General features: G+C 49.8%; 5 protein-coding genes and 3 pseudogenes across 6 annotated transcripts; all 8 read left to right on the forward strand.

Annotated features, from left to right (window-relative positions):
- The first annotated feature begins 577 nt into the window (after positions 1-577).
- On the forward strand, positions 578-1,285 carry LOC149336358 (sentrin-specific protease 1 pseudogene; annotated as a pseudogene).
- A 4,894-nt stretch (positions 1,286-6,179) lies between these two features.
- Positions 6,180-6,665, forward strand: LOC149336359 (sentrin-specific protease 1-like). Its single transcript, XM_089554133.1, has one exon. The coding sequence runs from the start codon at positions 6,180-6,182 to the stop codon at positions 6,663-6,665; it is 486 nt and encodes a 161-aa protein (XP_089410259.1).
- A 233-nt stretch (positions 6,666-6,898) lies between these two features.
- On the forward strand, positions 6,899-7,591 carry LOC149336360 (sentrin-specific protease 1-like). Its single transcript, XM_089554134.1, has one exon. It carries the CDS (start codon positions 6,899-6,901, stop codon positions 7,589-7,591), a length of 693 nt encoding a protein of 230 aa, XP_089410260.1.
- Positions 7,592-7,824: 233 nt separating this feature from the next.
- Positions 7,825-8,517, forward strand: LOC149336361 (sentrin-specific protease 1-like). Its single transcript, XM_089554135.1, has one exon. It carries the CDS (start codon positions 7,825-7,827, stop codon positions 8,515-8,517), a length of 693 nt encoding a protein of 230 aa, XP_089410261.1.
- Positions 8,518-8,807: 290 nt separating this feature from the next.
- LOC149336362 (sentrin-specific protease 1-like) lies at positions 8,808-9,272 on the forward strand. The gene has a single exon (XM_089554136.1). It carries the CDS (start codon positions 8,808-8,810, stop codon positions 9,270-9,272), a length of 465 nt encoding a protein of 154 aa, XP_089410262.1.
- Positions 9,273-9,675: 403 nt separating this feature from the next.
- Positions 9,676-10,368, forward strand: LOC149336363 (sentrin-specific protease 1-like). Its single transcript, XM_089554137.1, has one exon. It carries the CDS (start codon positions 9,676-9,678, stop codon positions 10,366-10,368), a length of 693 nt encoding a protein of 230 aa, XP_089410263.1.
- Positions 10,369-10,601: 233 nt separating this feature from the next.
- LOC149336364 (sentrin-specific protease 1 pseudogene) lies at positions 10,602-11,315 on the forward strand (annotated as a pseudogene).
- A 5,568-nt stretch (positions 11,316-16,883) lies between these two features.
- LOC149336365 (sentrin-specific protease 1 pseudogene) lies at positions 16,884-20,227 on the forward strand (annotated as a pseudogene). The gene is made up of 2 exons (XR_016284257.1): positions 16,884-17,936; positions 18,041-20,227. The product of XR_016284257.1 is annotated as a sentrin-specific protease 1 pseudogene (transcript).
- Positions 20,228-27,921: the final 7,694 nt, after the last annotated feature.

The raw sequence follows: 27,921 nt of genomic DNA on the forward strand, positions 1-27,921 counted from the left end.
GGTGGCGAGCGCGGCTTCGGCCGCTTATGTGTTTTTTTGAGCAGCGTCCGCCAGTTGTTGCAGCGACGCGCGTCTTTCCTTTCCTCTCTCTCCTTCCTCTGATCTTTTAACTCTCCTCTATCTGCACGTGGCAGCGGTGGTGGCTTGGCTCGAGCCAGTAGCAGGCCCGTGCAATTTCCTTCTCATCCTTCTCTCAGTCACAACAACAACACAACGGGTCCTGGGAGGTGTACGCAAAACTAGGTTCACACAGCTTGCGCGTCTTCGGATGGTTGTGCCTTCTCGTAGCCGTGCACGCATGCCTCGATCGGTAACTGTTCGAGCCGCAGTGCAGTGTTCGGGAAGCCAAAGCCTGTCTGCAGCTCCCAGGTAACACGAACGCCGACCGTGCACAGCGAGCAGCGTTCTTGCGTTTACGACAGACGCTAGCCCAGTGACGTTCGCGGGCTTTATGTGCTCTGCGTCTCTCTGCAGTTGTGGAGGGAGCAGCCGTTTGGGACGGACTGTTTTTCAGAGCTATCATCTCCTCAGGGCTCTTGTACAGACTCGCAGATAAATATTCAAGATGGAAACGTCAATGATCGCAGCGGACAAGGCGGGCACAGAGTTTCCTCAACTAACAGCAGCCATGCAAGAAGAAGTGTCTGAAGCGTTGAAGTCTGGCCCTCCGCTGGAGGTTTTGGCGAAAGCCTTCCCTTTTGTTCTCAGGCGGTCTGACTTAGCTACGCTCAGAGAAGGCGAGTTGCTTAATGAGAACGTCGTGGACTTTTACCGGGAGATGATCCTGGAACGGTCGGAGAAGCGAGGCGGTCCGCGTGTTTACGCGTTCACTGCAATGTTCTTCACCAAAATGGCTCGCTCTGAACATGGCGTGAGAGCCTGGAGGCAAAACATCGACATCTTCGCTTACGACATTCTACTCATGCCTGTGCACTTTGAGTCCCCCGCCCACTGGTGTCTCGCCGTGGTGGATTTCCGTAAGCCTGAGCTGGTCATCTACGACACCCTAGGCGTGCGCGACGTGCACGCCAGTATCGTCGACAAACTGGCGGAGTACTTAGAAGTGGAGAGCCACACCCGCCATTGTGACGTGAACTGGGACGGCTGGCAGTGTTACTCAAACAGAGACGTGCAGCAAAACAACATCGACTGCGGTGTCTTCATGTGTCAGTTTGCAGAGTGCCTGAGCCGGGATGCACCCATCTGCTTCAAGCAACAGCACTTGCCGTACTTCCGCAGGCGTATGGTGCATGAGATTTTACATCGCAGTCTCCTTGAAGGATAAGGAACCCGTTTGATTGCATGTTAGTAGTGCGCATGTAGCTTGAGTGCGTTTGTTTCCTTATTCTGGTCTGCTGTAATTTTTGGCCTTGGGTTTCGCGCCATTGTTGATTTTTTCATATCCATTGCCCTTGGTCATTTATCCCATATACTGCATCGCACGTGTAACCGGTGGTCGTGGCATTTGCGTTCGTGAGTTTTTTTTCGCATGTCGACAGTGTGCAGTTAGTTTTAATTACTTCTGTTTGTTGAATACGCATTGGGTGGCACTAGAAACCTTATCCGAAAGACGCGGGTTCGATCCCGGCCACGGCGGTTGAATTTCTTTGGAGGAGAAATTCTAGAGGCCCGTGTACTGTTTGATGTTAGTGCACGTTAAAGAACTCCAGGTGGCCGAAATATCCGGAGCCTTCCATTACGGCGTCTTTCATAGCCTTAGTCGCTTTTTGACGTTAAACCCCATAAACCAACCAGGCTTATTGCCAGTGACAGAAATGGTGAGAGTGAAGACGGCGTATCCGAGGCCTCCGAAATAATTTCGACCGTCTGAGGTTCAATTCGCGCTGAGATTGCACGCGGCTCGGGCATTCTACCCATGTACTGTGCGATGTCAGTACTCTTTGAAGATGTCATTACAGGTTTAAGAACCCCAAGTGGTCGAGATTTCCTGCGCCCTTCAGTACGGCGTCCCTCAGAGCCCGTTCGCTTTGGGTTGCTAAACCCCATTAACTAAACCAAGCGAGTTTTCCTTCTTGTAAATATTTTCTTATTGTCTCGTTCGCAATTGCGTTCGCTTTTTTATGTTTTTTTGGTGACTTGTAATGATTTCCTCAATGACGTGTGACCGCTTTACTAAGTTTGGTTTATGTGTCTTAACGCGGGCTATAGGGGACGCTGTTGTGATTCGATCACCTTGTGTTGTTTGAAGTACACTGACATCACATAATACACGGGCCTCTTGAATTTCGTCCCCATCGAAATTGGGTTGTCGCGGCCGGGATCGAACCCGCATCTTTCGGGCCAACAGCCGAAAGGCATAACCGCTCAGCCACCGCGGGGGAACATTGAATAAGTGTTCAGTTCCACGTTTTACATAAGGTTTGTGTTGAAAGTGTGCATCTTTATTGCGATTGATTGTTGGATGTATTTTGCTGTGAATGATTGACTGTTATCGTATGCTTCAGGATTTGATACGTCTGCCAGGCTATTGCTTCTGTCAATTCCTAAGGCTTACAACATTGTGTAACCCAAATAAAGCTCTCATTTGGTTAGAGATCGTGCGAGCATCATTGGTCCCTCTCGGAGCTTGCGTATATTCGATTGTGGACAAACCGCATCCGTCGTTGAGCTTCGGTGAGTTGCCGACGCTTGCTTGTGCACTTCAAGTTTTATGTACTATTGGTGTAAGATGTCAGGATTTGTGATTTAGCACTCCTCTGATTAAGTGCCAATAACTCATATTATTTGATTGGTTGCTTATTGATTTGTCGTTCGTTTTATAATTTATAGTTTCCAAAATTCAATATTTTTTTCAATTTTTATCTACCTTATTTGTGTGCATGCGGATAAAAAAAATTCAAGGGGCACTTTGGCTAAAGTGCATACAGGGGAATGCGTTTTCCGCACCACTTTGCCCATGTGACATTAATGACGTCACACATAATTAACGAAATAAAGACAAATTACTAATTAGTGGCTAATTACTGATTAATGACTAAATGGTAATTAACTGTTAATTAATTAGGCTTAAGCTTCACCTTTAGGAGTGGAACGCGACAGCGGGTGGTAGCGCTACCAGGCAGTCCACGGAACGCCACCACGCGTTCGGCGCGATGCTTTGCCCTTTGAACGCGACGCTTTTTGAGGAGAGAAAATGGCACAGTAAATCTCTGTCATCTCGGTGGACACCCGAACCGCACCGTACAGGAAAGGAGGAACGTCACCACCCATTCGGCGCCATGCCTTGCGCTTGGAACCCAACGCTTTTTGAGGAAATGGCGCAGTAATTCTCTGTCATCTCGGTGGCCACCCGAACCGCATCGTACGGGGAGGGAGGAACGCCACCACCCGTTGGGCGCGATGCCTTGCCCTTTGAATGCAACGCTTTTTCAGGAAATGGCGCAGTAATTCTCTGTCATCTCGGTGGCAACCCGGACCGCACCCGGACCCCTTAGCAAGGGGCCAGGGTGCAGGCGCAGGACAATGACGCTTTTCTCTCTGGTTATTGACCTGTGCCTACATGCTGTCTCCCCATCCCCGCTGATCCCCAATGCCACTAAAGGATAACGTCACATTATCTAAAAGTCCCGTTGACTGTGATTGGTTAGTTCACTGAATTTTTATTGCAAAAGCAATACTACGCTCATGAACGGCCTTTCGCGTAGCGGCGGCCGGAAGCCCCGTTTGACCTTTAGAATGACCTCTGACGTCATACCAGGGTGAGAGATGGGCTACGAAGTCGAGCTGTCGCGCAGCGGCGGCCGCTAGCCACGCGTGACCTGTAGACGCGGCGGACTGCGTTCCTTCTGTAGGAGGCGCTGCGCTTTTGCTTTCGCAACCTACCAGGCTTTACCAAAGCGAAGTCCCCGCCAAATTTAAGGCGAAAGTTTTTAATGGCTCATACTGTCGTCACCGAGACGCATTAGCAAATTTGTCCGCGTTTCAGATTGGTCGAAATGGTCGTGACGTCACTGCGGGCGAATTTTGACGGGTGTCCATCGAAAAATGTGAGAGTTCCTGCGCAATTTCCTTTCTTCAAATGCAATGTCCAACTGGTGTCCACCGAGATATGTGAGACAGTTACTGCTTAATTTCCTTTCCTCAAATATAATTTTCATTTTCTTCATTACGGCCCCCTCTGTCTCTTTCTTCTTTCACTCCGCTTCCTCCCTTCCTCTACGGTGCGGTTCAAATGTCCACCGAGATGACAGAGAATTAAAGCTCCATTCAGGTGTCCACCGAGATACAGAAAATTAAAGCTAAATTTCCTTTCGTCAAAAAGCGCTGCGTTCAAAGGGCAAGGCATCACTCCGAACGGGTGGCGGCGTTCCGTGGATTCCCTAGCGCTACAACACGCTGTCGCGTTCCGCTCCTGAAGGCAAATATTAAGCGTCATTAATTGGCAATTAATTAATGCACCAACAGAATGTGAAGGGAGAAATCGCGTAGCAGAATGTAGCACTGGCTTTCACCTGTCGCCACTTCAGCCGCTAAAGTTCCTCGTAATTTTGTCTTTGGTGACTGCGGTCTCTATTTCGATTGCAGTGTTTTAAAGCGAGCTCTTTGGCGCCCGTTTCGCGGCGTCACCGTCGCCGTTGTCCGTTCGGCGTTCATTGGCGTTGGCGTTTTGCACTCGGATCATTTTAAGGAAAAGAAGGGAGCAAATTGTGGCTCCCTGGGTCAATGGACGCCTGAATCACGCTTTTGTGGTGTTGCGGCTGCAAGAGCAGTTGCCTAGCAACTGTCGCGGTGGGCACCCGAACCGCGCCGTACAGGAATGGAGGCAGTGGGAGTGAAAGAAGGAACGGAAAGAGGGCCCCTAGTGAAGACAATGAATTTGAGGAAAGGAAATTGCGGAGGAGGTAGCGCATGGACGGAGACCGCGAGCACGGACGGACAGCGCAGCATGAGCCATTAAGGACTTTAGCTTTATTAAGGCGAAAGCCTTTAATGCTTCATACTGTCGTTAGCAGACGCGTCGGCAGGAGTGTCGGCAGACGCGTCGGCAGCCGTGTCGACAGACGCGTCGGCAGGAGTGTCGGCAGGAGTGTCGACAGACGCGTCGGCAGCCGTGTCGACAGACGCGTCGGCAGGAGTGTCGACAGACGCGTCGGCAGCCGTGTCGACAGACGCGTCGGCAGAACTGTCGACAGACGCGTCGGCAGCCGTGTCGACAGACGCATCGGCAGGAGTGTCGACAGACGCGTCGGCAGCCGTGTTGACAGACGCGTCGGCAGGAGGGTTGACAGACGCGTCGGCAGCGGCGTCGACAGACGCGTCGGCACATTCGTCCGCCTTTCGGTGTCTGCTTAAAAGGCTCAAGGTTCCAGCATGAATAAAGGCGCATCTAGCGAATGCATGGGCTTCATAAATAAAAGGAGTAAAGTCAAGAAAAGGAAAATAAAAATAAAAAGAAAATTAAGATGTGAAAATGAAAATAAAAAACAATAAAATTAAGAAAAGGAGCAAAAAATACCTCAAAAACAAAATGTGAAAAATAAAGTAAATAAAAACAAACAGTGTCCAGGAAACGCTTTCGCCTTGCAGCACTTTAGAAAGCCAAAGCGCCCCCTAAATTTCTACACCTGGAGGCGCGCAAAGGCGCTGGCGTTGTGGTCTTTGCCGATATAAGAAGCGGTTGTTGAGGGGTCCTGGGAGGTGTACGCAAAACTAGGTTCACACAGCTTGCGCGCCTTCGGATGGTAGTGCCTTCTCGTAGCCGTGCACGCATGCCTCGATCAGTAACTGTTAGATCCGCAGTGAAGTGTTCGGAAAGCCATAGCCCGTCTGCAGCTCCCAGGTAACACGAACACCGACCGTGCAGAGCGAGCAGCGTTCTTGCGTTTACGACAGACGCTCGCCCAGTGACGTTCGCGGGCTTTATGTGCTTTGCGTCTCTCTGCAGTTGTGGAGGGAGCAGCCGTTTGGGACGGACTGTTTTTCAGGGCTACCATCTCCTCAGCGCTCTTGTGCAAACCCGCAGGATGGAGAAGATCGCGGGCACAGAGTTTTCTCAACTAACCGCTGCCATGCAAGAAGAAGTGTCTGAAGCGTTGAAGATGGGCGATCCACAGGAGGTCTTGGTAGAGGCCTTCTCTTTGGTTTTAAGGCGGCGTGACACAGCTCCGCTGTGAGAAGGACAGTTGCTTAACGATAATGTCGTGAACTTTTACCTGGCCATGATCGCAGAACGGTCGGAGAAGCAAGGTGGTCCGCGCGTTTACGCGTTCTGTACTTTCTTCATCAAACTGGCTCGCTGTGGACATGACGGCGTGAGACGCTGGACGCGAGGCGTCGACATCTTCGATTACGACATTCTACTCGTGCCTCTGCATATTGCGTTCCTATCCCACTGGTGTCTCGCCGTGGTGGATTTCCGCAAGCCTGAGCTGGTCATCTACGACACCCTAGGCATGCGCTACGTTCACGCCGATATCGTCGACAGATTGGCGAAGTACTTTGAAGAGGAGAGCCACTTCCGCCACTATGACTTGAACTGGGACGGCTGGCAGTGTTACAGGAGAGATGTGCCGTTTCAGGAAAACAGCATCGACGGCGCAGTCTTCATGTGTCAGTTTCACACATCTTGCCGCTTCCTCGGAAGGTTGTGCCTTCTCGTAGCCGTGCACGCATGCCTCGATCGGTTGCTGTCCGAGCCGCAGTGAAGTGTTCGGAAAGCCATAGCCCGTCTGCAGCTCCGAGGTAACACAAACGGCGACCGTGCAGACCGAGCAGCGTTCTTGCGTTTACGACAGACGCTCGCCCAGTGACGTTCGCGGGCTTTATGTGCTCTGCGTCTCCCTGCAGTTGTGGAGGGGGGAGCCGTTTTAGACGGACTATTTTTCAGAGGTATCATCTCCTCAGAGCTCTTGTACAAGCTGGCAGATAAATATACAAGATGGAAACGTCAACGATCGCAGCGGCGGGTACAGAGTTCGCTGAACTAACGGCAGCCATGCAAGAAGAAGTGTCTGAAGCATTGAAGTTGGGCCCTCCGCAGGAGGTTTTGGTGAAGGCCTTCCCTTTGGTTCTCAGGCGGTATGACATAGCTACGCTCAGAGAAGGCGTGTTGCTTAATGAGAATGTCGTGGACGTTTACCGGGCCATGATCGCGGAACGGTCGGAGAAGCGAGGTGGTCCGCGCGTTTACACGTTCGGTGCTTTGTTCTTCACTAAAATAGCTGGCTCTGAACATGGCGTGAGAGGCTGGAGGCAAAGCATCGACATCTTCTCTTACGACACTCTACTGATGCCTGTGCACTTCGAGTCCCCCGCCCACTGGTGTCTCGCCGTGGTGGATTTCCGCAAGCCTGAGCTGGTCATCTACGACACCCTAGGCATGCGCTACGTTCACGCCGATATCGTCGACAGATTGGCGAAGTACTTGGAAGAGGAGAGCCACTTCCGCCACTATGACTTGAACTGGGACGGCTGGCAGTGTTACAGGAGAGATGTGCCGTTTCAGGAAAACAGCATCGACGGCGCAGTCTTCATGTGTCAGTTTCACACATCTTGCCGCTTCCTCGGACGGTTGTGCCTTCTCGTAGCCGTGCACGCATGCCTCGATCGGTTGCTGTCCGAGCCGCAGTGAAGTGTTCGGAAAGCCATAGCCCGTCTGCAGCTCCGAGGTAACACAAACGGCGACCGTGCAGACCGAGCAGCGTTCTTGCGTTTACGACAGACGCTCGCCCAGTGACGTTCGCGGGCTTTATGTGCTCTGCGTCTCCCTGCAGTTGTGGAGGGGGGAGCCGTTTGGGACGGACTATTTTTCAGAGGTATCATCTCCTCATCGCTCTTGTACAAGCTGGCAGATAAATATACAAGATGGAAACGTCAACGATCGCAGCGGCGGGTACAGAGTTCGCTGAACTAACGGCAGCCATGCAAGAAGAAGTGTCTGAAGCATTGAAGTTGGGCCCTACGCAGGAGGTTTTGGTGAAGGCCTTCCCTTTGGTTCTCAGGCGGTATGACATAGCTACGCTCAGAGAAGGCGAGTTGCTTAATGAGAATGTCGTGGACTTTTACCGGGCCATGATCGCGGAACGGTCGGAGAAGCGAGGTGGTCCGCGCGTTTACACGTTCGGTGCTTTGTTCTTCACTAAAATAGCTGGCTCTGAACATGGCGTGAGAGGCTGGAGGCAAAGCATCGACATCTTCGCTTACGACACTCTACTGATGCCTGTGCACTTCGAGTCCCCCGCCCACTGGTGTCTCGCCGTGGTGGATTTCCGCAAGCCTGAGCTGGTCATCTACGACACCCTAGGCATGCGCTACGTTCACGCCGATATCGTCGACAGATTGGCGAAGTACTTGGAAGAGGAGAGCCACTTCCGCCACTATGACTTGAACTGGGACGGCTGGCAGTGTTACAGGAGAGATGTGCCGTTTCAGGAAAACAGCATCGACGGCGCAGTCTTCATGTGTCAGTTTCACACATCTTGCCGCTTCCTCGGACGGTTGTGCCTTCTCGTAGCCGTGCACGCATGCCTCGATCGGTTGCTGTCCGAGCCGCAGTGAAGTGTTCGGAAAGCCATAGCCCGTCTGCAGCTCCGAGGTAACACAAACGGCGACCGTGCAGACCGAGCAGCGTTCTTGCGTTTACGACAGACGCTCGCCCAGTGACGTTCGCGGGCTTTATGTGCTCTGCGTCTCCCTGCAGTTGTGGAGGGGGGAGCCGTTTGGGACGGACTATTTTTCAGAGGTATCATCTCCTCATCGCTCTTGTACAAGCTGGCAGATAAGTATACAAGATGGAAACGTCAACGATCGCAGCGGCGGGTACAGAGTTCGCTGAACTAACGGCAGCCATGCAAGAAGAAGTGTCTGAAGCATTGAAGTTGGGCCCTACGCAGGAGGTTTTGGTGAAGGCCTTCCCTTTGGTTCTCAGGCGGTATGACATAGCTACGCTCAGAGAAAGCGAGTTGCTTAATGAGAATGTCGTGGACTTTTACCGGGCCATGATCGCGGAACGGTCGGAGAAGCGAGGTGGTCCGCGCGTTTACACGTTCGGTGCTTTGTTCTTCACTAAAATAGCTGGCTCTGAACATGGCGTGAGAGGCTGGAGGCAAAGCATCGACATCTTCTCTTACGACACTCTACTGATGCCTGTGCACTTCGAGTCCCCCGCCCACTGGTGTCTCGCCGTGGTGGATTTCCGCAAGCCTGAGCTGGTCATCTACGACACCCTAGGCATGCGCTACGTTCACGCCGATATCGTCGACAGATTGGGAAGTACTTGGAAGAGGAGAGCCACTTCCGCCACTATGACTTGAACTGGGACGGCTGGCAGTGTTACAGGAGAGATGTGCCGTTTCAGGAAAACAGCATCGACGGCGCAGTCTTCATGTGTCAGTTTCACACATCTTGCCGCTTCCTCGGAAGGTTGTGCCTTCTCGTAGCCGTGCACGCATGCCTCGATCGGTTGCTGTCCGAGCCGCAGTGAAGTGTTCGGAAAGCCATAGCCCGTCTGCAGCTCCGAGGTAACACAAACGGCGACCGTGCAGACCGAGCAGCGTTCTTGCGTTTACGACAGACGCTCGCCCAGTGACGTTCGCGGGCTTTATGTGCTCTGCGTCTCCCTGCAGTTGTGGAGGGGGGAGCCGTTTGGGACGGACTATTTTTCAGAGGTATCATCTCCTCAGCGCTCTTGTACAAGCTGGCAGATAAATATACAAGATGGAAACGTCAACGATCGCAGCGGCGGGTACAGAGTTCGCTGAACTAACGGCAGCCATGCAAGAAGAAGTGTCTGAAGCATTGAAGCTGGGCCCTCCGCAGGAGGTTTTGGTGAAGGCCTTCCCTTTGGTTCTCAGGCGGTATGACATAGCTACGCTCAGAGAAGGCGAGTTGCTTAATGAGAATGTCGTGGACTTTTACCGGGCCATGATCGCGGAACGGTCGGAGAAGCGAGGTGGTCCGCGCGTTTACACGTTCGGTGCTTTGTTCTTCACTAAAATAGCTGGCTCTGAACATGGCGTGAGAGGCTGGAGGCAAAGCATCGACATCTTCTCTTACGACACTCTACTGATGCCTGTGCACTTCGAGTCCCCCGCCCACTGGTGTCTCGCCGTGGTGGATTTCCGCAAGCCTGAGCTGGTCATCTACGACACCCTAGGCATGCGCTACGTTCACGCCGATATCGTCGACAGATTGGCGAAGTACTTGGAAGAGGAGAGCCACTTCCGCCACTATGACTTGAACTGGGACGGCTGGCAGTGTTACAGGAGAGATGTGCCGTTTCAGGAAAACAGCATCGACGGCGCAGTCTTCATGTGTCAGTTTCACACATCTTGCCGCTTCCTCGGAAGGTTGTGCCTTCTCGTAGCCGTGCACGCATGCCTCGATCGGTTGCTGTCCGAGCCGCAGTGAAGTGTTCGGAAAGCCATAGCCCGTCTGCAGCTCCGAGGTAACACAAACGGCGACCGTGCAGACCGAGCAGCGTTCTTGCGTTTACGACAGACGCTCGCCCAGTGACGTTCGCGGGCTTTATGTGCTCTGCGTCTCCCTGCAGTTGTGGAGGGGGGAGCCGTTTGGGACGGACTATTTTTCAGAGGTATCATCTCCTCAGCGCTTTTGTACAAGCTGGCAGATAAATATACAAGATGGAAACGTCAACGATCGCAGCGGCGGGTACAGAGTTCGCTGAACTAACGGCAGCCATGCAAGAAGAAGTGTCTGAAGCATTGAAGCTGGGCCCTCCGCAGGAGGTTTTGGTGAAGGCCTTCCCTTTGGTTCTCAGGCGGTATGACATAGCTACGCTCAGAGAAGGCGAGTTGCTTAATGAGAATGTCGTGGACTTTTACCGGGCCATGATCGCGGAACGGTCGGAGAAGCGAGGTGGTCCGCGCGTTTACACGTTCGGTGCTTTGTTCTTCACTAAAATAGCTGGCTCTGAACATGGCGTGAGAGGCTGGAGGCAAAGCATCGACATCTTCGCTTACGACACTCTACTGATGCCTGTGCACTTCGAGTCCCCCGCCCACTGGTGTCTCGCCGTGGTGGATTTCCGCAAGCCTGAGCTGGTCATCTACGACACCCTAGGTGTGCGCGACGTACACGCCAGAATCGTCGACGAATTGGGGGAGTACTTGGAAGTGGAGAGCCACACCCGCAATTGTGACGTGAACTGGGACGTCTGGCAGTGTTACTCAAACAGAGACGTGCAGCAAAACAGCATCGACTGCGGAGTCTTCATGTGTCAGTTTGCAGAGGGCCTGAGCCGGGACGCACCCATTTGCTTCAGGCAGGAGCACTTGCCGTACTTCCGCAGGCGTATGGTGAATGAGATTTTACATCGCAGCCTCCTTGAAGGATGATGAACCCGTTTGATTGCATGTTAGTAGTGCGCATGTAGCTTGAGTGCGTTTGTTTATTGTGGTCTGCTGTAATATCTGTCATTGCGGTTGGCGCCATTGTTTATTTTTTCATATCAGTTGCGCTTTGTTATTCATTCTGTATATTTCATTGCACGTGTAACCGGCGGTCGTGGCATTTGCGTTCGTGTTTTTTTTTTCGCTTGTCAATAGTGTGCAATTAGTTTTGATTACTTCCGTTTCTTGAATATGGATTGGGTGGTAGTAGAAACTTTACTGCCAGTAATAGAAATGGTTGGAACGAAGGCGGCGTAGGTGCGGGCTCCGAAATAATTTCGTCCGTCTGGTGTTCAATTGGCGCTGAGACTGCACGCGACTCTAGCATTCTACCCGTGTGCTGTGCGATGTCAGCACGGGTTAAAGAAGCCCAGGTGGTCGAAATTTCCGGAGCCCTTTACTACGGCGTCCCTCATACCTCGTTCGTATTGGGTTGCTAACCCCGTAAACCAAACCAAGGGAGTTTTCTTTCTTGTAAATATTTTGTTATTGTCGCGTTCGCGATTGCGTTCGCCTTTTTTTTTCTTTTGGAAATTTGTAATGATTTCCTCAGTGAGTCGCGACCGCTTTACTAAGTGTAGTGTGGTTTATGTGTTTTAACGCGGGCTGTAGGGGATGCCGTTGTGATTAAGGTTTGTGTGTTGACAGTGTGTAACTTTATTACGATTGATTGCTGGATATATTTTGCTGTGAATGATTTACTTTTATCGTATGCTTCGGGATTTGAGACGTCTGCTAGGCTATTGCTTTTGTCAATTCCTAAGGCTTAATGCATTGTGTGCCCCAAATAAAGCTCCCATTTGGTTAGAGATCATGCGAGCATCATTGGCCACTCGTCGGAGCTTGCGTATATTCGATTGTGGACAAACCGCATCCGTCGTTGAGCTTCGGTCATTTGCCGTTACTTGCTTGTTAAAAAAAGCACCCAGTGGACTTCGAGTTTCATGCACTATTCCTGTAAGATGTCAGGAGGTGCGATTAAGCACTCCTCTTTGATTAAGTGCCAAGAACTCATATTATTTGATTTGGTAGCTTATTCTTTTTTGGATTCGTTTTATAGTTCATTGTTTTCAGAATTCAATATTTTTTTTTGTAATTGTTATGTACCTTAGTTGTACGCATGCGGATAAAAAAATCTCTGCCTCTCCCGTAACCGAGAGTAGAGTAAGCATGAAATGTTTACGGGCATAACACAGTGGTTGTAGATGGTACTAGTCAAAATCTTGAAATGGGTCTAGTGTTCAACACACCACACCACACATACTGCGTACGGGTCGATGTGGACGCAATCGTTTCCTGTGGGTAGGGTGGCCAGTCTAGCCACCCTACTGTGGGTGTCTGGCGAATCTCTTCCGCCCAGCCTCGTCAACTGTATCCAGTTTCTGTCAGGCTCCATTGCTCGTCTTAAGCAGCTGTGACGGTGGCGGCATAGAAATGCAGGACGATGCAGAAGCGCACGCTGACACGACGAGACGGAGGCCTGACAAGAATGTATATGCAGCGCGTTCGAATACTCGGCGAGCCTGCCAAAGGGGGAAATGTCATGAGCGGAAGGCCCAGAGGATGGTCTTTTACATGCGTGACTGTGGGACCGCTGCGACATCCTTGGAGACGGCGCGGAAGCACTTTTTCCTCTCCCGTAACCGAGAGTAGAGTAAGCATGAAATGTTTACGGGCATAACACCAAGCGTACGCGGACACGACGAGACGCAGGCCAGACAATAATGTATATGCAGCGCGTTCGAAACTGTCTAAAGTGCGCAGAGGCGAAAGCGTTTTCCGCACTACTTTGCCTTGTGACACAACCTCGTCAATGACTGCAGCCCAGATCTCTCTCTGATCACTGCACGCAACTATAAGCATGATTCAGGCGTCCATTGACCCAGGGAGCCATTATGCGCACTTCCTTTCCTTAAAATGATCGGAGTGTAAAACGTCAACTCCAACGCCAATGAACACAATGAACGCCGACGGCCTATAGATTCAGCGCCGCGTTTCTGGCACAACGTTGTCAATGCCGACGCATGCAGCACACACACCTGTCACTACCGCCACTTAGCTTAAAGCACGGTTTAGGTGTCCACTGTTCTAAGAGGGCAGTTATGCACCTTCCCTCTAGTTCAGGTTTCCACCGCGATGTGGACAGTGCTGCAAGGCCTTTCCTTAATTGCGCATCGGTTTGCATTGATTTCTTTATTTTTTATTTTTAGGTGTTTTTAATTTGTTACTTATCTTTTATACTTTTTGCTCCTTCTTATTTTCTTAATTTATTTTAATTCCTTCAATTTTTCCTTTCTAATTTTTGCGTTTTTTTAAAAACACTTCCGTCAGGTTAGCGAGGAAGATGGGAGTGAACGAAGGCACCGTTTTCACTAGACGCGCCTTTGTTCATTCCAAACTATCGAGCTCTCATGACGGAGTGGTTATAGCGTGCTCGTCTCGCACTCTGTAGACCCTGGTTCGATTCCCGAACTCGACCAATTTCCTACTCGGATTTATTTACTTATTTTTATTTGGAGCCTCACTATACCATCCATTTAATTCGTTGCATGGTTACTAGCGAAAGTACAATTGGCCCCATTTGAAATTCGCACACTGTGACGTCACGAGCGTTTCCGCCAATTTAAAAGCGTGCCATTTCTGTTGACAACTTCTGCTTACAATGATGAGGCATTAAAGGCTTCCGCATTAATAAATAAATAAATAAATAAACAAATAAATAAATAAGTAAATAAATAAATAAATCCGAATTAGACGGTCGGGTTGGCGAATCGAACCAGGGTCTCCGGAATGCGAGGCGAGCATGCTAACCACTCCGCCAGCCATGCCAGCTAACCACTCCGCCATGTCAGCTCAATGGTTGGGAATGAACAAAGGCGCGTCTAGCGAATACGGTGTCTTCGTTCACTCCCATTTTCCTCTTTTCGCTGAAGAAAAAATTAAAAAATAAATACTAAGAGAAAAATTAAAGGAATAAATAAAATCAAGAAAAATGAACAGAAATAAAGCAAGAAATAAATAAAAAATAAAAACGCAAAAAATGAAAAAAAAAATAAAGAAACCAATGCAAACCAGTGGGAAAGGAAAGGCTTTCGCCTTCAGGGATATAAATACTGTGCTGCCGCTTTTGCGGCGAGACGATATAAATACCGTGCTGCCGCTTTTGCGGCGAGAAAAGGGAAAAGGAGTATCTGTTCTCGCTTCGGCGAGCGCGGCTTCGGCCGCTTCTTTTTGAGCAGCGTCCGCTCCGGCGGACGCAGTTGTTGCTGCGACGCGCGTCTTTTCTTTCCTTTTTCTCTTTTCTCTGATCTTTTAACTCTCCTCTATCTGCACGTGGCAGCGGTGGTGGCTTGGCTCGAGCCAGTAGCAGGCCCGTGCAATTTCCTCTTAATCCTTCTCTCAGTCACAACAACAACAACAACAACGGCGAGAAAGATAACTTCGACCACACGATCTGGGCGTGCCACGTCCGTAAGCCTCCCCCAGAACTCTTGCCTGATCCCTACAATTGATTGATTGATTGAAAACATATTTATTTGCTGAATATTCTTGAACATGTGGGTGGGCCGCCTACTCCGGTAGTCCACTGGTAATTGTTGCTGCGCTGGCCCTACAAACCAGCCAGTGCTGACGGTCAGGATCATCGCTGAGCAGGATAGCCTCCCACTGCTCCTCTGAGGGGTTTGGAATGGGATCAACTACGGGACTAAATTGGCAAGCCCACACCATATGGTAGAGGTTAGCTACCTCGCCACAGTGTGGGCACTGCGGAGAGTATAGTACCACTTGTGTAACTTAGCTGGCGTTGCGTATGTGTTAGTTTGTAGTCTCCTAAGTGTGTTCTCTTCTAACCTAGTGAGGGATTTATGTGGTGTTGGGTACTCCTTTCTGGCTGTTCTGTATGGCGCGAGATTGTCAGCATACACTGATAAACCTATTAGGTTGCGGCACCCTTCATGGTCATCAGGGGGAGACGCCCGGTATAGAAGAGCTCGGGCATGCCTGTGAGCGGCTTCGTTTCCTTCTGGTAGTTCCAGGTGACCGGGAAACCAGATGACTGAGGGTTGGCTGGGTGGATGCTTAGTCAGCAATGACAACCCTGACCTGTGAATGAATCCGTTATTCAAGTTGCGACAGGCGTTCTGGGAATCAGTGAGCACAACGGCGTTGGGGTTAGATGCGACAGCTAATGGAATAGCTGCCTCCTCTGCGTGAGTGGGGTTGGATGTTTTCATCGAGGCGCAGTTCACCATCGATCCTGAAGGCGTTGAGACCACAACAGTCATGACACCAATCTTTGGTCCTGCTGCGTCCATGTAAAAGGTGTTAGTTTGCTTGCCCCATTTCTTCTGCAGGGCTTCTCTTCTTGCTTTCCTCTTCTCGATGTTATATGCGGGATGCATATTCCGCGGAATGGGGTGCACGGTGATGCGTCTTCTGACATCGCGTGGGACTTCTTCTCTTTGGTCTATTGTATAGGGCAGATTAACATGCATCTTCTCGACCAGTTCTCTGCCGGGTTTTGTGAGTGCGAACCTATTGAGTTTGAGAGCCATTTTGCTTCCCACATCTCTTTGAGGGTATTATGTACTCCTAGAGCCATGAGCTTTGCCGTTGGCGTGGAGTTCGGTAGCCCCAGTGCCGTCTTAGAAGCATGGGATAAGCTAAGGTCCAGCGATGACCCGGACATTCAGTCCAGGCCGTCGAATGGTTTGGTTTGGTTTATGGGGTTTAACGTCCCAAAGCGACTAAGGCTATGAGAGACGCCGTAGTGGAGGGCTCCGGAAATTTCGACCACCTGGGGTTCTTTAACGTGCACTGACATCGCACAGTACACGGGCCTCTAGAATTTCTCCTCCAAAGAAATTAAACCGCCGCGGCCGGAATCGAACCCGCGTCTTTCGGGTCAGCAGCCGAGCACCATAAACACTGAGCCACCGCGGCGAATGGGCCGGCGTCGCCAAAGGTCTCCAAGGCCTGCGAAACGCTAGCTAACTTGCTTTAATCACCTACGCTTACGCGCAATAAAGTTTTGTCAGCCTCCTCAGCCTCAGCCTTGCAGCACTTTAGAGAGCGAAAGTGCCCGCTGAATTTTTTTTGGCCAATGGGAGCAAGCGAGGACGTTGATACAGGCCGGAATACACCTGGAGGCGCGAAATGCAAACGCTCAGGCATTCTGGTCTTTACCGATATAGGAACCGGTTGTTGAGGGGTCCTTAGAGGTGTACGCAAAACTAGGTTCACACATCTTGCGCGTCTTCGGATGGTTGTGCCTTCTCGTAGCTGTGCACGCATGCCTCGATCGGTTACTGTTCGAGCCGCAGTGAAGTGTTCGGAAAGCCAAAGCCCGTCTGCACCTCCGAGGTTGTTGTGTCTGAAGGATGGTTTGGTTTATGGGGTTTAACGTCCCAAAGCGACTGAGGCTATGAGAGACGCCGTAGTGAAGGGCTCCGGAAATTTCGACCACCTGGGGTTCTTTAACGTGCACTAACGTCGCACAGTACACGGGCCTCTAGAATTTCTCCTCCAAAGAAATTCAACCGCAGCGGCTAGGATCGAACCCGCGTCTTTCGGGCCAGCAGCCGAGCACCATAACCACTGAGGCACCGCGGCGGCCATCAAGAATGAATAAAAAATTCAGGGGGCACTTTGGCTCTCTAAAGTGCTGCAAGGCGAAAGCGTTTCCTGGCCACTGTGTTTGTTTTTATTTACTATTTTATTTTTATATTTTGTTTTTATTTATTTTTTGCCCTTTTCTTAATTCTATTGCTTTTTATTTTTATTTTCACATCTTATCTTTATTGTTTCTATTTTTGTTTATTTCTAATTTTTATTTTTTATTTCCTTTTATTGACTACATTTCTTTTATTTTATTTACGAACCCCATGCATTCACTAGATGCGCCTTTATTCATGCTGGAACCGAAGGGCGGACGAATCTGCCGACGCGTCTGTCGACACGGCTGCCGACGCGTCTGTCGACACTCCTGCCGACGCGTCTGTCGACACTGCTGCCGACGCGTCTGCTAACGACAGTATGAGGCATTAAAGGCTTTCGCCTTAAAAGTAAAGTGCACGGGCCTGCCCACTGGCTCAGCTCAGCCACAACCGCTGCCACGTACAGGTAGAGGAGAGCTGAAGGACGTGAGAGGAAAGATTGAAAGATTGGAATAGACGTGCGTCGCAACAACTGCGTCCGCCGAAGCGACGGCGCCGGTTGTAGCAGATACCCCACTTCCCTCCGCGGTGGCTCAGTGGTAAGGCGCTCGTCAACGGAGCCGGAGTACCCGGGTGCGAACCCGACCGCGGCGGCCGCGTTTCGATGGAGGCGAAACGCAAGAGGCGCCCGTGTCCTGTGCGATGTCAGTGCACGTTAAAGATCCCCAGGTGGTCGGAATTATTCCGGAGACCAACAATACGGCACCTCTTTCTCTCTCTCTTCTTTCATTCCCACCTTCCTCCCTTCCCTTACGGCGCGGTTCAGGTGTCCGCCGAGATTTGTGACGTATACTGCGCCATTTCCTTTCCTTAAAAACCAATTTACCAATTTACCCTCCGCACCTCCGAGGTAAGACGAACGCCGACCGTGCAGAGCGAGCGGTGGTCTTGCCCTTATGCAGACGCTGGCCTAATTACGTCAGTGGGTTTTACACGTTCTGCGTCTCTCTACAGTTGCAGACGGAGCCGCCGTTCAGCACGGATTGTTCAGAGTGATGGGGACGTCAGGCATCGCGGGTCCAGAGTTTGCCCAGCTCACGCCTGCTATGCAAGAAGAAGTGTCTGAAGCGTTGAAGAGGGGCTCTCCACGGCAGGTGTTGGTAGAGGCCTTCTCTTTGGTTGTCAGGCGGCGTGACATAGCTAGACTAAGAGAAGGCCAGTTGCTTAACGACACACTCGTGAACATTTACCTGGCCATGATCGCGGAGCGGTCCGAGAAGCAAGGTGGTCCGCGCGTTTACGCGTTCTGTACTTTCTTCTTCATCAAACTGGCTCGCTGTGGACATGACGGCGTGAGACGCTGGACGCGAGGCGTCGACCTCTTCGATTACGACATTCTACTCGTGCCTCTGCACATTGAGTCCCCATCCCACTGGTGTCTCGGCGTGGTGGATTTTCGCAGGCCCGAGCTGGTCATCTACGACAGCCTCGGTCAGAGCGACGTTCACGCCGATATCGCCGACAAATTGGGGGAGTACTTGGAAGTGGAGAGCCTCCTGCGCGACTACGACTTGGACTGGGACGACTGGGAGTTTTACACATGTAGAGATGCGCCGCTTCAGAAAAACAGCGTCGACTGCGGAGTGTTCACGTGTCAGTTTGCGGAGTACTTGAGCCGGGACGCACACTTTTGCTTCAAGCAAGAGCATATACCGTACTTCCGCAGGCGTATGGTGTATGAGATTCTACATTGCAGGCTCCTTTAAGGATGAGGTACCAGTTTGATTGCGTTTTAGTCGTGCGCATGTAGCTTCAGTGCGTTTTTTTCGTTATTGTGGTTTGGTGTAACTTTTATCTTTGGGGTTCGAGCCATTGTTGATTTTTTCATATCTATTCCCCGCGGTTATTCATTCTGTATATTTAATTGCATGTGTAACCGCTGGCCGTGGCACTTGCGTTCGTGACTTTTTTTTTGCATGTCTATAGTGTGCATTTAGTTTTGATTACTTCTGTTGGTTGAATGTGCATTGGGTGGCAGTAGAAACTTTATTGCCAGTAATAGAAATGGTTGGAACGAAGGCGGCATAGGCCAGGGCTCCGAAATAACTTCGACCGTCTGGTGGTCTTCAATTCGCGCTGACTCTGGACACCACGCGGGCATTCTACCCGTGTGCTGTGCGATGTCAGTGCGCCTTAAAGAACCCCAGGTGGTCAAAATTTTCTGAGACCACTATGGCGTCCCTCATAGCCTGAGTCGCTTTGGGACGCTAAACCCCATAAACCAACCCAAACGAGCTTTCATTATCTTAAATATTTTCTTATTGTCGGGTTCGCAAGTGCGTTCGCTTTTTTATGTCTTTTCTTAATTTGTAATGATTTTCTCACTGATGTGCGACCGCTTTACTAAGTTTAGTTTTGTTTCTGCGGGTTTAGCGCAAGCTATAACGAACGCTGTTAAGATTTCAAGTACCTGGGGTGCTTTAACGTACACTTACTTCGTATAATACACGGGCCTCTAGAACTTCGCCCACGTCGAAATTCGACCGCCGCGGCCGGTATCGAACCCCTATCTTTCGGGTCAGCAGCCGAGAGCCATAGCCACTAAGCCACCGATGCGGTCGCTTTACTAAGTGTTCGATTCCACGTTTTGCATACGGTTTTATTGCGAAAGCAATACTACTTGCCGCGGCGGTGACCACCATCGTGCCGCGGCGGTGACCACTATCGTGCCGCGGCGGTGACCACCATTCACCTTCATTTGACCTTGATTGCATTAGATTGAATTAGAATAGATTGGACTGGACTGGACTGGATTGGATTAGATTAGATTACATTGGATTGGATTGGAGTGGATTGAATTGGATTGGTTTGGTTTGGATTGGATTGAATTGGATTGTATAACCGATACATCACCACAAGTCTAACTACAAGCGCCACCACCAGCTACACTATCAGCTGTAGCATGGCGTAGGTGCGGATATAGCTTTCGCAATTACCGGGCTTAACCAAGCTAAGGCACAGCGAATTTTTATATTCACAGTTTGTAACTTTATTCCGATTGAATGTTGGAGATATTTTGCTGTGAATCATTGACTGTTATTGAATGCTTCACGATATTAGATGTTTCCTCATTTATTGGTTTTGTCAAATAGTAAGCCTTACTGCATTGTGAACCCCAAATAAAGATCTCATTTGATATGAGATTGTGCGAAAATCATTGGTCACTCGTCAGAGCTTACGCATATTTGAATGTGGGCAAACCACATCCGTTGATCTTCGGTCACTCGCCGATACTAGCCTGCTAAACATTCGTGTGTACTGTCAGAAGGTGCGATTTAGCACTCCTCTATGACTGAATGCCAATTACTAATAATATTTGATTTGATAGCTTGCTCATTTGTTGATCCGTTTTATAATTTATTGCTTCCATAACTCAATATTTTTTACAATTCTTATGCCCCTTTTCTGTGCGGATGCGAAAAAATTGCAGAAGACACTTTGGAAAGTCTAAAGTGTGCTTGGCGAAAGCCTTGTGGTCAACCCACTACCGCTTCCCCGAACCGCTTGGCGCGGAATCACTGGGCCGCTTCGGAGCCATGCGTCTCACTCGCTCGACTGCAGGGAGACGTCTGGCGAAGGAGCGGTGGTGCAGCTGCCACCAACAACGCGCGAGCGCTTGTTCTGCCGCTACTGTGTGACGTCACGGTTGCTATGCACAGCTGCGCCCCCCACTGGCGCGCCGGTTGCTAAGGAGGGGAGGAGGCTGCGCCACTGCGCGGAGGAGAGGCCACAGTTAGCACGATTCCACCGCACGGATAGACAGCGCGAGCATGAGCCATTAAAGGCTTTCGCCTCTAAAATTGGCAGTGGTTTAGCTCTGCAAAGCCAGTATATATGTAGCGTGAGGTGAGGGCGAGGTGTTCACACCTCGGTGGACCCCTGATCCAGAGGGAAGGCGCATAACTACCCTCTTGGAACAGTGGACACCTCAACCGTGCTTTAAGCTAAGTGGCGGTAGTGACAGGTGTGCGCTGCATGCATCGGCATTGAAGCTATAGGCGCTGAAGCGGCGCTGAAGCTATAGGCCGTCGGTGTTGTGTTCATTGGCGTTGGCGTTGACAGCGTTTTAGACTCCGATCATTTTAAGGAAAGGAAGGCGAGCCCGCGCGGCGAGGCACGCCAGCTGTGCGCCGTGTGACGTCACTATCCTTGCGCATGCGCAGCACGGCTCTCCAGGAGCCACGCGAAACTGCTCAACCTCGGCCAGTGTAGCTCTAGCTACAAAAATTGCCAATGATTACGTCACTTATTCGAGATTCGAGCGTAGCTCATCAGCTGTTCCAGCTTTTCGATATATTTAGGCAAAGAATTCGCGCAAGACATGTAAGTACAATTAGAGACAACTTGTTATTCTTCACACGTATTGCTTCCTCAAGAAACACTTCGCTAACAGTTCTTGATTGTCATGAAGGATGGTTTGTGGTCGAAGAAATAGATGGATGTATGCTCGGCTTGCTGCACCAATGCCTGATTCTCAAAGAGGTCTATGCAAGTATTTCGCGAGGTTGTCACAGCCGTGGGAGGGTGAGTGAGTGAAAAGCGTTATTAGGCTCTACATTTGCTTTTCTTCTGCGACTTTCAGATGGCTTCGTCCATCTACGCGTACAAAGGTTGGTTGCCCTTAGTCCAGGGCTCCTCTGGAAGCTGCTGCCAGTTGTTCTTGCCGAATCAGACCTTCTTGGTCGACTCGAGATCGCTGGAGAACACTCCCTCCCATTGCTCCGCACTTGGGTTTGTAATAACGGGTACCACGCTTATCCTCTGGCATGCCCACGTTATTTGGTACAGCGTGGGTGGTTCTTGGCACCAAGGGCATTTGTCAGTGTATTGTGTGGGATACATTTTGTTGAGTACGTGTAGGTTCGGGTACGAGCCCGTTTGTAGCTGCCTCCACGCGACAGAGTCCTCTCTGCTAAGGGAGTTGTGTGGTGGTGGATACCGCTTTCTGCAGCCTTTGTAATAGTTTAGTATCGCCGAATAATCTTGGGGTACAGGTTCGTTCCCCTCGAGGTCGCCTACTTTGGATGCTCGGTAATAAGTGTACCCTCGAGCTATCCTGTCCGCCTCTTGGTTCCCTGTTACTCCCACGTGTCCCGGCGTCCATACTATCGTATGCCTGATTGGTTCTTCGTTTGGTTGTCGTTGTGTTATGTGGCCCCCAGAGCGGAGTATGCGGAGCGCTCTGTGCCCTAGTCTGCCGCATAGGTAGTTGCGGCATGCTGTTTGTGAGTCGGTAAGGATTGTTAGAGACCGTTTAGATCGAATGCCTTCCGCTGCCGACGTTACGAGCGAGAGGAACGGGATGTTCTCCTGCATAAGTGGTAAGAAATTCCCGCTTGCCTTTATATCTACATTAAAGTCCGCATCCCAGTTAATAGAGAGTTTTAGTATAGCTTTAGCGTGATAGCGGACCTAAGGGAAATTACGTTAGCGTGCCGCAAGCAACTTATCCCCACAGACAGTTTTAGTGTAGCGTTTTGAAAACGCTAAACGCCATCTGCTTGACATGGATGCCAACGCTCCTTCTAAAATGGTTGACATTGCCGCTAACTTGCCAAAGTATAATATTTCCGAGTTTGTTAAACGAATTATTAGTGCAGCGTTCATTTTCGTCTGCAAAATTACCCTGAAATTGAATAAAAATAAAATAGAAACGTAAAATAGTGGCGCCATCTAGTAAAGGCAATGTTAACTACAAGCCGTTGGAGCAAGAATATTTGTTATCACATGACGTCTAATGTTAAAAAAACTTTTGTAAATTTAATATAAACTTTCTTTACATAATTTAAGTCCATAAAACACCGCGAAAAGCCTCCAAATCTATTTTTGTCTCGTTCCAGACGTTTTTGCTGGTTGCTGCTGCGTTTCGGGCCGTTGCAAACGGTAGCAGTGCAGCTGGAGGTGCTATTAGGCTTGCGCGCTCCAGAATCGAGAGCGTATCTTAAAAACAGGGCTGAATTGCAGCTTAAACTTTATCGTCGAAGCAAGGTAAGTCATAGCGAAAAGCAAAAACACCAGTAGTTGCCGGTAAACATGCCGACCGGAATCGCAAGAGCTGCTGAATCGGCTGAAGCGGGCGGCTGTCGCTTGAAAGGACGCCGCCATGTTTCCACGCTAAGGGCGCAAATGCCGCAACGCTAAATTCTGAAAATTGCGTGCGCACGCTAACGCTATTTCCCCGTTAGCGTTCTGCGCATGCGCACTCTAGACCCGCTATTCCTCTATGCACGCAATTACGCAAAGCCCGCTATACTAAAACTCTCTAATGGTTGATCGCGAGAACTCGCTCACCGTTGTCAGCGTTAACGCCTACAGCCCACATCTCTCTCTCATCACCCCACGCACCTATAAGCCCGATTCAGGCGTCCACTGACCTAGAAAGCCAGTTATGCGCTCTTCCTTTCCTTAAAAATGATCGCAGTATAAAACGTTGTCAAAGCCAAGGCCAATGAACGTAATGAACGCCGACGGCCGATGGCTTCAGCGCCGCGTTTCTGGCACAGCGTTGTCAGTGCCAACGCGTGCAGCGCACATCTGCAACTACCGCCATGTAGCTTAAAGCACGGTTGAAGTGTCCACTGTTACAAGAGGGCAGTTATGCGCCTGTAAAACGTTGTCAACGCCAACGCCAATGAACCCAATTAACGTGACGGCCTCTGGCTTCAGCGCTGCGTTTCTGGCATAATGTTGTCCACGCCAACGCATGAAGCGCACATTTGTGGCTACCGACACGTAGCTTAAAGCCCGATTGAGGTGTCCACGGTTCCAAGAGGGCAGTTATGCGCCTGCCCTCTGGTTCGGGTGTCCACCGAGATTTGTGAGGCAGATACTGCGCCATTTCCTTTCCTCAAAAACCAATTTAACAATTTTGCCCTCTGCTTTTCAAGCACCTGCTCCATTGGTTTCGCAGCATAAAGCGTGACTAAGGTGTCCACGACACACGGGCGCCTTTGCGTTTTGCCTTCACTGAAACGCGGCCTCCGCGGCCGGCATTGCAATCGGGAACTCCGTACCAGTAGCCGAGTGCACTAACCACTCAGCCACCACGGCGGGTCAATTTATATTTCAAGAAAGGGATATGTAGCCGACTCTTGGCAGCCATGCACGGGCACCGCACCCCTCGTGAATTCTTTCTATCTTTATTTGTATATATTCTACATTGCCGCCCCTTCCCTATGCTGTCTTTTCCTCTCCCTATCCTTTTTCTGGCGCCAGCCGCTGCTCAGGTGCTTCAGGTTCCGATGGCAGATGCCGCACCTAGCAACATCTTTTCGTTCTTTTGTTATTTTATTAACAAAGAGCTACTAATAGTATATAGCTGACTGCAGGGATCTAACGATAAGCCTGCTTTCAGCGGATGCTCTCATTTTGTAGGGGGAAGCGAACACCGTTGTCTCCACCGTAAACTTTAGGCGAAAGTTTTCTTTTCCTTCTGTCCTCTCTTTTGGCCGAGCTAGACGGGTTAACTAATGGGAAGTTGGGCGCAATGCAAGGTGCATGATAGCCTTAGTTGCCTATGTGCCGTAAAACACAACAGTGCTTAATGGAAGCTGCAGTTTGGGTTAAATAACGTACCCCTAAGCCGTAGCGCGCACGCAAAGTTCTCTCATTAGTTCGGCTAGGTGCTGCCAGCTGGCGGTTCGCTGCTGCAGTATGCACAACTAAACTTAAACTCAGTTTTGTCTCTGTGCAGAGGAGGTGAAAAATGATAGCACTTGTTCAAGGTCGTTTTTCGCACTGCTATGGCTATAAATATAAGCCTGCACCAAGTAAAATGAACAAAAAAAAAAGCTAGGACACTTAGGGCTCCAGGACTGGGGCTCTATTTTGAGGCATTTTTTTTATACTCTCAAAGGAAACAAGAACGACCGGGGTAAGAATAAATGAACATGCACGAAGTACTCGTCGCAAACGCATGTTGGAATTTTAATGCATATATAATGCAAATTAAAAAACGAACGTAGTTCTGCAAAACATGGCCTACGAAGTGATGCGATTCGATGTATACGTGTAATGCAGTTAGAGGTATACAGACAAAAAAAAAGGCATGTATAACTGAGTGTAATAGGACGTGATCTGACTTTTCCATTCTGTAAATACAGGCTTTCTTTCATAAACATATTTATCGACAGATACTTCAGCTGTCAAACAGAGAAACCGTGGGCATGGCCTAGCAGCCGCGGTCGGTTGTGTTGTTGCTGTTGCGACTGTAGGAAGGATGAAAAGAAATGCGCACGGGCCTGCCCACTGGCTCGGGCTGAGCCACACTCGCTGCCACGTGCAGACAGAGGAGAGTTGAAAGATGTGAAAGAGTGAAAGAAAAGACACGCGTCGCAACAACCGCGTCCGCCGAAGCAACGACGCTGGCTGTCAGCGCTGCCGCAGATGCTTTTACAGCCAGGCGGCTTATTGCTCCTCTCCTACATTGCAGTCCTTGCATCCAAGCAGTTCACAATGCAGGTAAGCAAAGTGTGCCATACTGTGTGCTACAAGAGTTTCTGCAGTTTTCGGTACACACTTTTTTTTTCGGGGTCCTTTAATACAGTAATGCTTTCGCATTCCTACACGTAAGCACTCTCCAGTTTCTGGAAAGTTCTTTTCACCATCAACTACCAGCAAGGCCTCATATACATTATAGTTTCGTTTTCGAAAGAAATGATGAATAACTGGTTGACGGGATTTCAGGTGCCAAATTAACGATGCAAGCTATTAGTGAAACGTGAAGTTGAGTGCATCTTTAACGTTCAGAGCAGCACACGGGCGCTTTTGTATTTCGTATCAGTTGAACCACCCTATCCGGTATGTAACCTTCGATCTTGGGCTCAACAACGGAATACTACAGGCATCTAGCCACTGTGATGTGAGCGAAAAAAAAAGGAAGGTTCAGAGATTGAGCATACCGCGTAAACTGACGTTTATGGAAGAACATGAGCAGGTAACGAATAGGTGGTGGAGAAGCACAGAATCCTCTGGAGTTCTTTGCATCACCTAGATGCGCTGTTGAGACAACTAAGGGACAGCATATTTTGCTTAGCTCTTTTCCAGCGTTTTAAAGATTATTCTTTCAGTGCTGCAAGAAGAAGAACGAATATAAACAAATAAGGTACAGGGTAGGTCAAATTGTTCTTAGGGCACATGTAGGGTCTGCTTTCAAACAATAGAGTGAGGCAGTCAGTACACCCGCGAAGCTCATAATATTTGTAAAGGGCAAAAGAAGCATCGTCCTAACCTCTTAGAATCTTGACAGCTCTATGGGCATCTTAAGTGCCAGGATATATAGAAGAAAAGCAGACCCTGTGGCCCGGCAACTTTTGACCAACCCTGTACCTGTTGTCCTGTTTTTCTATATTCGTTATGTTGTTTTTAGCGTAAAAACAAAACAAAAAAACTAGCCTTCAAGCTCTGAGAAAGTCCAATTTGCGACTGTGAATCTGGAAGTTGAAGCCATTTTCTTACTTTGCCGTCCTCTACCTCAGAAACAAGCAACTCGCATTTCGAGAACAGGCCAAAGTTGATTGGCGTCATTTCTGTGTACTAAATAAAATACTGTCGCTTGAAACAGGAGGTAAGAACTGCCCTTACATCCCTGAGTGTAAAAGTGTAGTACGAAAAACACCGTAGCCGCGAGCGTTTAAGCACTATGTCGCAACAGTACTGCCGAATGGCACGATTTGCTCATGAAGGGGTCAATGCACGCTCGCAGCTACACGAAGAGCGAAGCAAAAATTGAGGCTGCCCTCTGAACCGCGCAAGCACGGGGGCAGTGCCAATTAAGCTGGCCCCCGAGCGGTCACTAGATGGCGCATCGTAGCGCCTGCGGACATCAGACAGCGGCGCCTCGTGGTGGGGTTGTCTCGGCTTTGCAAACGATGATGAGTTCACGCCTGCAGTTGGCGCTGAAACGCACGGGAGCGAAAGCTTGGGAAAGGAGGAAAGGGAAGCCGAGAAACAAATCTCATTACCAGGGTGCGTCGATGGGAAGATTATGTGACCTCAGGACAGAAGACACCGCGAGCGAATGCGAGCTGCTGTTAAGAGATGATGCAATAAAGGGAGAAGAAGAGCTCGTTGCAGTGTTTGTACCCAATAGCGGAGTGTGCTTGCCGGTGTGCGCAATAGGCGCTGCGCTGGTATATTCAATGAGCCGTTTTATGTGAACAGATTTGTGCGATGTGAACGAGGTGCTCGATTAATTTAGGTAATGGGAAGAGAGAAAGTGCGGTGAGTGTCTCCCTTTGGTTGAACGTGTTAACTTTGTGAAGAGAACTTAGGAAGGGTTAAGAAAAAGAAAAGGAGGGAGGGGGTGGATATGCAGGTATACAGTGGGTAGCGGAAGTTCACGGGATAAGTATGCGTGATGAAAAAAAAAATACTGTAGTGTTGTTTCGCGACCCAAGCACCGGGTAGGAGTAGCAATCGGTGGAACACGCACGTCTCCTCATATTTGCAGGCATTTCAGGCGACTGAGTAAAGCTGAGGAAACGTTTTTCACACGACAACAACCCTCAATATTTTGCTTCTAGCTATGAAGGGAAGAAACTTCGGTTCTGAGAACGAGGGTTTGCTTTCATACTGCAGAAGCTGCACTCCCAAAACTAAAGCCGGGCAAGAAAAAGCCTCAAATTGCGGTATTGCGGCTCACATTATTTTCAGACATATATTAATGCCCCAATTCATTACACGCTTTACGCAAGGTATGATAAAAAAATAAACGGTGTAACGACTCAGATGTTTTTTGGTCTCTCGTTTGATGAACAGTTATTTAGGAACACGCATATTTCAAAACTTGCCACGAATCTTAGCAAAACTGTTGGCCGTCTCTACAGGATCATGGA

Source organism: Amblyomma mixtum, chromosome 7, assembly GCF_055824585.1.
Source record: "Amblyomma mixtum isolate Tamu chromosome 7, ASM5582458v1, whole genome shotgun sequence".
NCBI lineage: Eukaryota > Metazoa > Arthropoda > Arachnida > Ixodida > Ixodidae > Amblyomma > Amblyomma mixtum.